The sequence below is a fragment of the Chondrus crispus genome, genomic scaffold, assembly GCF_000350225.1.
Source record: "Chondrus crispus Stackhouse genomic scaffold, scaffold_76, whole genome shotgun sequence".
NCBI classification, from domain to species: Eukaryota; Rhodophyta; class Florideophyceae; order Gigartinales; family Gigartinaceae; genus Chondrus; species Chondrus crispus.
This window is the reverse complement of record NW_005178685.1, coordinates 111,786-122,390: the sequence shown is the minus strand read 5'-3', so window position 1 is coordinate 122,390 and position 10,605 is coordinate 111,786. Positions and strand designations below refer to the sequence as shown.

General features: G+C 57.2%; 1 protein-coding gene; it reads right to left on the bottom strand.

The window, feature by feature from the left end:
• Positions 1-7,771: 7,771 nt before the first annotated feature.
• CHC_T00007504001 (hypothetical protein) lies at positions 7,772-8,165 on the bottom strand. XM_005711104.1 is given in 2 exon segments: positions 7,772-7,907; positions 7,908-8,165. 1 exon segment carries the CDS (start codon positions 8,163-8,165, stop codon positions 7,908-7,910), a length of 258 nt encoding a protein of 85 aa, XP_005711161.1. The 3' UTR covers positions 7,772-7,907.
• Positions 8,166-10,605: the final 2,440 nt, after the last annotated feature.

The window sequence follows — 10,605 nt, the reverse complement described above, 5'->3', positions numbered from 1 at the left end:
GACCGACGCGGTGGTTGTCCGTAACGGGATGCTGCGCGTCAGCTTCTTAAAACCGGTCGGTCATGACGAGCACGTGGCGATTCTCGTGCGCCGTCTTCGGTAAAGGACCCAGCAGGTCCATGGCGACGAAATCCAGCGGTCCTGCCGCTGGGAAGAGCTTGAGATCCTTCTGGTGCCTCACCAGGGTTCCCCGGGTGGCAGCGCATGACGCGCAGTTCCGTACGTTACTGAAGGCGTCGTTGGCCATATGAGGCCAATAATATTCCCGCCGGAGGGTATAGTACATCCTCGTATCGCCCGGGTGGCCGGCTAGGCGGAGATGATGGGCGAGGTACAATATCTTCGCCAGGAGCCGCTTCGGTACAACCCGCTGCAGGGTCCCATCGAGGGGGGACTTGCGGACGACGAACCCGTATCGGTCAACGTCGTACCGTGAGTCCGGGTTCCCCACAGTCTCGGCGGCCGCCCTACAGAAGGGGTCCTCGGCCTGTTCCCGAAGGAACTCTTCCACCGTTACGGAGATGTCGCGTTCTTCGGGTATAACCGCGAACGCGTGCTCAGCTCTCCCCGGGTCGACGGGGGTCTCCCAGTGTACGGTACCTTGGCGGGGGTTATGCTCCTCCTCTCGCCATTGTACCGCGAAACACGGGACCTCGTCGTCAACCGGTTCGGAGGTTGCGCCGTCAACTCAGAGGCGTGATACACCATCCGCGAGTTGGTGTTTAATACCCGGCCGGTACTGTACGTCGTAGTCGTACTCGGGTAGGCGGAGACGCCAGCGCGCTAGCCGGCCGGAGCTATCTGCCAGGTTGAGAACCCAGCGGAGGGCCTCATGATCCGTACGGAGGTCGAACGTATTCCCATACAGGTATGGTCGAAGCGTGAGAATACTCTATACGACGGCGAGGCATTCCTTCTCGGTAGTGGTGTAGTTTCTCTCTGCGTCCGTGAGAGCGCGGCTCCAATAACCGATTGGTTGGTGGTCGCCGTCCGGCTGCTTCTGTAGTAGGGCACAGCCGACCTGGTACGCGCAAGCGTCCGTGTCCTGGGTGTATTTCTTTCCGTAAAAGTGTAGAGCAAGGATCGGTGGGGACACGAGGCGCTTCTTGAGTTCCACGAACGCCTCGTATTCCTCATCGGTAAGAACCTCAAACTCGAAGGGTTGATTTTTCCCCGTCTTCCGGTTTAGCGGAGCGGCTATTTTCGCAAAGCCCTTCACGAACCGACGGTACACGTTGCACATTCCTAAGAATGACCGCAATTCCGTTTGGTTCTGGAGAGGTCGAGCGCGCTCGATGGCGACCACGTTGCGGCGCTCGACCTCCAACCTGCCTGGTCGAATCACGTGTCCCAGGTAGGTGACCGAGGTGTCGAAGAAGGCGCACTTCGACAGCTTCAGCGACACGCCCGCGTCCCGCAGTAGGCGTAGAACCTCGCGGACGTGCGCGACGTGTTTTGTTACGGTCTTGGAGTAGATGATAACATCATCCAGGTAGACCAGAGCGGTTTCTCATTTTACCCACAGTATGATGTCGACGGCCCGCTGAAAGGTTGCGGGGGCGTTCTTCAAACCGAACGGCATGCGGAGGAAACGGTACAACCCGCAGTGCGACGCGAACGTCGTCTTGTCGCGATCCTCCTCGGCGATTTCTACTTGCCAATACCCGCTGTTGCAATCCAGCGTGGTAAAGACAGTAGCGTTGCCGAGGGAATCGATGCACTCGTCCATCCTCGGCAACGGATAGAAATCCCGAACGGTGACTTCGTTGAGCTTTCTGTAGTCAACACAGAACCGCATGGTACCATCCTTTTTAGGGACGAATACCACGGGGCTTGCCCATTCGGCCGTGGCAGGTTCGATTACCCCTGCCCGGAGCATGCGGTCGATCTCCGTTTTCTCTTTTTCCCGCGCGGTTGGTCCGGCGTGGTAAGGCGCCTGGTAAATCGGGCGAGCACCGGGCTTGAGCTCAATCCCGTGCTTCGTGGCCCCGATTTTTCCCAGCCGCCCGGTCCACATGTCCTTGAATTCGGACAGTACCTCGAGGATCTCCGAGCGTACCTCCTCGTCCTCGGCACCGATGTGGACGTCCTCCTGCCAGGCGTTGGGATCCTCCTCAGGGGCGGTGGTGTCTTCGGGTTTATCTGTTCCAACCGCCCCGGGGTGCGCCTTGGGCGGCGTGGCTTGTTCAGCCCCGCCCTTGTCCGTACGGTTGTCGGCGGCTTCTTCCGCGCCCTCCTTTGCGGTTGAGAGGTTGGAATTAAATATCCCTCCCCCTTCCTTAGCTTCGCCCGCTTCCGCGGCCGAGTCGCCAAGGGTCAGGATGTGAGTGGGCGACGGAAGAGCCAGTCCGACTACGGTATGCTTCGGGATGTGAACCGAGCGGTGCCCAAAATTGCTGAGCATTACCGAGAACGGTTTTTCGGGGGCAACATCCATGACCCCCTGTGCCATGAGGGTCAAATTCCTGTGCGCGGTTTTTGGGGAGTTCTGTAAAAAACACAGCCCCCCCACCGGCGTGGCGACCTTCACCATGGCCTGCGTCATCGGGGGAATTGTCACCCCTCTGACGAGGCGGATCTTCCGTGACGGTGTGTTGGCGGGGAACGCCACCTGCTTCTGTTCGGGTTTATCCGACGGCGGTAGTTGTTGTGCGGTGCTCCTCGAGGCCATCTTGCGGTCGTGCCTCGAGGGGGTTGTTCCGACCAACGCCACGGGTGGCCCGTCGTGGAACACGACCTTCCGTTGCGGTGGGAGGATCGCCTTGACGTGGCGATCCAGGAAGGTCGTACCGAGGATACAGTCCACGGCGAGGCTCGTGACTACCAGGAACGAGACGCGCGCCACAAACTCACCGATTCGGACGAGCAGGGGGATTTCCCCTAGTGCCTTCATCGCGCGGTTTGACGCGTCGATGAGCGCTGGGCTCCGAACCGGTTTTATCGATGGTCGCCACGACTCGGCGACACACCGTAAATGGATGAGGTTCGGGCCGGCTCCTGAGTCAAGCACTGGCGTGATGGCGACCATCAACGCCTGCTTCTGACCAACCGTCGCGGAGATCTTGTAATTCTGCTTCTTGAAGAAGCAGATGGCCTGGACTTCCGTTCGGTTACCCGGCTGCGCTTCCACTGGCGCAGCCGGATCGGGGGTGCCTAAGCTTCTGAGGCTGGGTACGGGGAGAGACGTCGTCGCCTCTACGCGTCCTCCCCGGCTTCCCCCGTCAGAAGCAAGTCCTCGCGGATTTCGTCCGCGGCTTGCGCCACGTGGTCTTCGGTAGGGCCGTGGTGCGGCTCTTCCACCACGTTCACGCCCGCAGGGGCCGTCGGACGCTGGTCTCTCCAAGCGGACGGTCCTTGGCGGTTGAACGGGGATCCCGGGCGGAGGCCCTGCCGGATGTGTAGCTTCTGGTAGTTGGCCTCTCGTGCCTCCAGAAGCTTGGCCCGCAGGCCCGCATCGGCAACGACGGGGCACCCCTCTTGTCGGTGCGTGGTGTCAAGGCAGAACCGGCACGGTGGCGGTCCGGGAAATCTCCCGCCGGAGAACCAGACGCGTGGATTCTGCCCTTGCCTCCCGTACGGTCCTGTGCGCACGTCGCCAGGGTTGGCGGGCGGAACCGGGGCGCCCGCCGTCGAGGCTGCCGGCGACGGATAATAACTCGTCGGTGGCGAGCTCATCGAGGTCGGCGTGGCGGTTTGGTCCGTCACGGCCAGGATTGCTTCTTCAGCAAATCCCCCGGCTGTCGAGATGTCGGATGCTGACTCAACCGACAGCACGGGCCTCGTCCTTGCGGTGCAGTCAGATCTTCTAGCCGCTCCGAGCGTCTCTCGGTGCGCGATGGCGGACATCCCCTGTCGACGGGAAGCCCGATTGGTTTCCCCGATCGCTTGCGCATAGCGAGCGACGGATTGGTAATCCACATCCGGGTGCGTAGCGAGGTAATTGCGGACCTGTGCGCACGTGGCGGGAAGTAACCCCTCGACGAATAGGGACTTCAACCGCCGGTCGGAGAATACCGTACCGCATCGGAGGGCCTTGTCCCAGAGGTGGTTACTGTAGACCTCCTCCGTCATGTTCGAACTTTGACGGAAGGAGGTCACGTCACCAACCGCTTCGGAAATTACCTCATCGGTCGCATAGGTACGCAACAAAAAGTTGACGACCTGCGGGTACGTCCTGAGCAGTTTGCGCCGCTCCACGTCAACCGCCATGGTATTTCCATTGAGACGGGACTGGAGTAGGGCGTGAGCCTGACCGGTGAGGTAGAACTGGAAGCACCACACGGCGGCTCCCTCGGTGATCCCGTTGTGGTCGCACGCCATCTTGAGGCGTGCGAGGAATCCCAATACCGCAATCGGATCTTGACCGCTGAACGTGTGGGACCTCATCTGCACGTCCAGTTTCTTCCGGTAACAGTTAATGTGCTGCGCCTCCCGTAGAGTCGTAGCGCGAGCTACGCCGATCCAGGCGTTAGGTCTTGTAGTTGACGGCCTTGGTAAACAGGTCATTGAGGGGCCTGATTACCGTGGGCCGTCGCTCGTCGCTCTTCGGGGCAGCCCGGCGGTGTCTGCTCGAGCGACGACGCTCCTCATCCGACTCGGTGTGGTAGTCTTCCGAGTCGGACGGGTCGTGCCGGTGCCGGTCTCGGCTTTTATCGCGGCGTGCCCTGTGGCCCCGCCTGCGAGAGTCTTCCGAACCGGATGGGTCATCATCGGAGGGGTATCCTCCCCCTCCGGCATCGCGGTATCGCCCGTGGCGTGCCTCGCGGTTATCGCGGTATCGCCAGCGGCGTTCCTCGCCGTTATCGCGGTATCGCCAGCGGCGTTCCTCGCGGTCTTCATCCGTCCTGTGATGGGGGTCTTCTGCGTCGGAATACCGAGTGTATTCCGCTTCGGTCCTGTGCATGCCGGGTGCACGTCTTCTGCTCAACCGGTACGGGTTCCGATTCTCTGCCTCGGGGAGCCCCAGGCGGTTGTCTGTCCCGCGGGGGTCGCCCGTACCGGCGAGTATGGGGAGGACATTTTCTGTGGTCCTCCCTGTAGCACCGTGAACGGTTGGGAGATAGATGGCTCTGCCCTCCGGGTGAGGGTCCATCCTATCAATTCCGGGTACGGCGCCGATCGGATCAGCGATATTAAAGCTTGAGTCCGGAACGGTTTCACGGCGCGGCGCCGGCGGCGGTACCGCGCCTCCCGTTTCGGTAAATGTCGTGGCCAGACGGATGGCCACGGCGGAGCTGATAGCTCCCTTTAGAGCCAATGCGGTCGGAGATTCGTCCTCCTCTGCGGCGAGCGCTGCCACCACCTCGTCGCGTACGAGGGGGGCGATCTTCTCGTCCAGCAGGGCGCGGAGCGCGGTGTCCGCATGCTCCGCCACCAGTCTTGGTGCCGTTTGGTCGAGGCAAACCTGGACGACCTGAGGTAGTTCCTCAGCGAGGAAATCCTCTATCCAGGTTTGTAGTCGCGGGAGTAATGCGTCGTACAGTACTTGTACGCGGTTCCCCCCACCAGCCGGTAGCCCGGCGGTGGTGTCCGAAACGGAAGGGGTCTTCTGGCCCCTGGTAGACGGCGGGCGTAGCAGGGCTTCCGGATTGTCGATCCGGGGGCGCTGTGCGCCTCTGCCACTGCGGGTACTTGCTCGCCCGGAGGCGGTATCTTCTCCGGCGGAATCGGCACGGTTCATCGTCGATGATCACTGGGGATCGGCGCATGATTTTCGACCTCTTTCAATCCGATCGGTAGTTGCTCGCGCTGGCGATCCAGTGCGGGCTCAACCTCTGTAGTTATTCCCCTCCACAAGAGTACCAAAATGTGGTATAGCTACCTTCGTCCCGACCACTCGGAACGAGGGGGGTTAGAGGTAAGGGAGCGGGCGCCGCTGGGTAACCCACGCGAGCGCAAACCGTACGGAAGGACTCGAAAAGAGGGAAGGCTCACGTGGCCGGTGACGCGCAGCCGGTCGGTGGTGTTAGATCCGGACGGCCGGTCACGGGTTAGAAGCCTGAGACTTAGAGGTAAAACCGGACGGAGTTAGCAAAAAGCCGTAAAGGGAAGGGAGGCGAGTCTGCCCCCGTTTACTGGAACGGGGCAGGTGCCCCCGGTCTTAACCCCTAAGTGGGACGCCAGGACACCTGTCCCGCTACAGTAGCTGTTACATACTGTATACCAGCTACTGTACTAAATTGGCTAATTTGTGCCATCAACCACTAATTGCTAATTACTTACCGGATGGGTCGCACACGTGTGCCCGTGGCTACGACCGGCGCCAACGGTTGCGCCACGTGTACGCTGTGGAGGTACTACTGTGCTCGCAGAGGGCGCGTGCACGATTACTACAGTAGTAACCGCCCGTCTCGACGGTTTTCATCTCCCACCGGGGGTCGCGGCGTGGAATTGTACCACAAGAATTTCAAATCGTTTCACTAGTTAATCCTTCATGCGCTTTTTCTCTCGAGCGAACTTGTACACCCCCGTTGTTGCTTTTAGTTCGCGTAAAGACCGTTTTCCTAGTTGTTTGGCAAAGATGCATTCCGAAATGATTTCCTCAGCTGCAGATGCAACCTTATGGGAGAATGCAATCGGACTGCAGCCAAGCTCTGGAACTTTTTCATCGTCAGTGGAGTTTTTGTTATGATTCTGAATTAGCTCATTCAGGACAGGGCCTGGCTGAACCGTGCGGTTCTTATCCGATCCTAATATACCGCGATAGGGTTGCTTGAACAGGTTGGGAATAATTCGTGGCATGTTGTCTCCGTGCGTACCAAGTGATACAGGTATTTGTGCGAGATACCTCCAACCTGCTCTGAAGATGATACCATCATGGGGTTGGAGAATCCGTCCGCGCTACCAAGACGGTTACTTCATTTCGCTTCGGATTCGGGTTTCGGCTGAAGATGCTTTCGCTTCGGATTCCGTTTTCGTATCGCCAAACAGAGGAGAGACGGAGCATATACAGTACCCTTCTGGGCGGCTCAATTCTAAACGCTTTCCAGAAAGGCAAAAATCGTTGAATTTTACCAATCACAACGATATTTTCTTGCCCGACCTGAGGCCAGGATGAGCTTGAAAACACAAAAAAGGATCAATTATAAAACGATCACGAAGCACTTCCAACGCATGTGTGCCAAACGCATCAATCCTGACGCCGCCATTTTGGTTCTGCCATGCGACAAGCGACCTTCGCCTTCTGCAACACCCCTTCTGCGTGCACTGGCCCACTGCGCTATCGGGATGTCATCCCAAACGTTCGTAGAAGGACCCTCTCGCGCCTGACCAAAACGAAGCTCTGCAGTGGGAGCGTGGTTTTCTTTCTCAGCATCAGACCCATTTCTGGTGACTGGTACATCAATTATCTTTCGGCTAGTGTGTCCGGGCTCCGAAACACAGTCTTTGCTACTGAACGAAACATCTTTTTCCTTCGGAGCCTCGAGATGTTGCCCTGCTAATTTGGACGCACATGATTTGCGGCCTCTTTGTGTCACTTTTGCAAACTTTGTAGGCCTGACGTTGGTATTGTTGGTATTGATGTGCTTTTTCTCTTCTTACACGCTCGGTTTTGCGTCTGGCGAGGCGTTTGTTGTGCCCCATTGTTTGGGCCCGCATATAGCGTGGCATTTCTGCTCACGCCGCAAGATGCACAGTCTATTGCATTATTATGGATCAGAAAGAGTGGAGGAGAGTATCAGATGACAGGGCAGTGGTTTTCTCGGAAGGGGTTGAGGTTTGAGGACGGGGGGACGATGGATTGATTTTTTAGAATTGACCCTTTCTTAGCACGTACACAGCAGGTTTCCTCGAGCTTACCGCGCAAACGAGCATCTCGTACGTGCGCCCCCGAGTTGCTCGACGTGTCGATCGAACGGGACGCCAAGGGTCTCGGCAAGGCTATCTCCTCATCATCAGCACCTACCTCACTCACACCTCTCCACCTTGCGCCCTCGACCCACGTTCTTAACAAAAGCGTCCACAATACACATATCTCTCGAGCACAGCAAAGCCACTCGTTTGCGCTGAACGAACAACACGCAGCCCTCCTCTCTCCTATCTCCCAACCCTCCTCCCCGCCTCAGCCCGATCCATCGCAGGGCTCCCCCTGGGACCGCCAACATGTCCATTGAACGCTCCCCTCCTCCCTCTCCCTCTCCCGCTCCCTCTCCTGTTTCGTCCATTTCGATACCCATGCCTGCCATGATACTCCGTCCCCGCCTCCCCAAACGTCTCCATAGCCGTCGCCATCCTCGCCGCCGCGTTATACCCCTCGGTCCCCATCTCCTTCTCCGGGACGAGCTCATCGAAAAAGCTCTTGCTCTTATCGTACCTCACCTCAACCTGCACGTACCCCTTAACCTCTCCCTCCTCCCTCTCCGCCAGCGAGGCCTTATCAAACTTCTCCTGCATGAACGCGAAGTCGAAGTCCTCGGACGGGATGGTGATGCCGGGCCCGCGGCGCCACTGCGCGTGGCGCGGGTTTGCAAGCGGCGTCCGCGAGCGCCCGCGCGCCAGCGCCTGGGTGGGCGGGTGTATCGCGGGCGGCCCAGAAGGGTATAACAGTTGTCCATGATGGCCGGAGTAAAATGATTTTTTTCATAAAACCTTCCACAGAGGACTAAAACCCGCCGTCTGTGGGGACTCCGGAAATTCCCCGACGCTCTGCCATCCCCGGTTTCTCCTCCTGTTTTCAATGAAGCGTAGACGATCTTTTGCGTATCTCTGCTCTGATCGTTCTGATTGCCCCTGTCCCCGGGGGCGCTACGTCCAAAGAAGCACGGCATTCGCACACTGGCGCTCTGCGAAAGCCAGAAATCTCCACGAGCTGATCCCACCTCCCCGAGCGATACCAATTGATGATCTCGAGAGCCCAGAGAGCTCTGGATCACACGAAACGCAGAGTTCTTCGGGGAGCTCCGCAATTCACAATGAAAATAATGCCCTTGAGCGCATGACCGGAGATGGTGCAAGTTTCGGTGAAACATCAGCACCCTTGATAGACGAGAGTTCCCTGGATGACAGTGCCGAAGCGTCCCCTTCCCTTGCCGGTGGTAGTAAAGACGCCTTCGAAAACAACTCATGGGCTTAAGGCGTGCTTAGCGTAACAGCGAAATAATTACCTCAGACGCAGATGAAAATGCTTCCAATGAGGACGACGCGTGTCCACCTATCGACACAGATAGCACTGTGCATTCCGATGATATCAATGGTGAGTATGCAGCCCCGTCCATCCCTATGGCGGTGCTTCGTACAAGGTCAAGTTCGGATAATACGGTAAATGTTACGACAGAATCTGAGAATACAGTAAGCTGTAGTTCAAGTTTACTCGATGACATTCAAGACAACAGCAGATTCATGCTCTTCATGCGCAATCACGCCAGGCTTGTCGGTTTACAAGTGCGACATAGCGGTGTCACCGAAGCTCTCATGACAGATCTACTGAAAGATGAACAATGTGAACAGTACATCTCATGGCGGAGTATGAAAGGGGCATTGTTGACACACTCTGGGCTTCGTTTTCAGGATTATCTTTGTTGCCCTTCTGGGCATGGGGCTCTAAAGCAGCGCGATAACGGCAGTTTCGCCCCATGCTCTACTGCAAGGTGTGCGGCGCGACCAAATCGATTCACGTACATTTTCTCATGGGATTCTCTCAAAGTTTGGCTCCAGGATAAAGTCTTAGGACCTATGCTGCTACAAGAATATGAAGAAAGGGTTCGGGAAGCGTATGGGGAGGGGGAAAAAGTCTTCCGAGACTTTTACTTTGGAAGACTATTTCAGGAAGTTGCCCAGAAGATGGGAAGTTTAAACAGCGTCGTAAACCGGATTTTTCTCTCGGTCTCCACAGATGGAGTGCAAGCTTTCAAGTCATCCCAGCACAGCTACTGGCCAATTGTCATGCAAGTTTTAAACCTACCTCCCTCGCGCAGATCCAAGCTTGCCAGTATTCTCCCTGTTGTAATTGTGCCTGGTCCGAATGCTCCAACCGATGTGGTCTCGTTCATGGAGCCGCTATTTCAGGAACTAGAAGAGCCTCATGAGGGGCGACGTGTAAGGCTCTGGAACGGAAAAACAGAAAAGATCTTAGTCGACCTTTTTTCACGGAGGGGGACTTACAAGCTATGGACAAGCTGACAAACTTGGTCAGTGCGAACGGGTATTGCCCGTGTAGATACTGTACAATATTCGGGAGATATTCTCCCCCGCATAGGCATCACTACTTTCCCGACGAATATACGGAGGCAGATAGCACTACTGGTCGGGAAAGGACCGTTCTAAAAAGGCTTTATAATGCGCGATCACTCCCTCTCCGCGACGAAGAAGGTTTCATGGAAGCCCTGAACACGATAAAGAAGGCCGAGGCCGACGGAAGGAAGAAAGATGCTCAGTATCTTTCGAAACGCGCAGGAGTAAAGTTGGGAGATCTTACAGGAGTTGTCAAGCGAATGCCTTTCATGAGGGCATTCCGCAGCTTCCCGATAGATATCATGCACCTCCTCTATCAGAATGTTGCCAAAACATTGTGGGAATATGGCTGGGCGAGGTGTCTGAGCTCGGGGAGCTCGCTGTACTAAAAGAAAAAGAAACATTGCGCCTCGTGAATGAGTCGTTATCAAATGC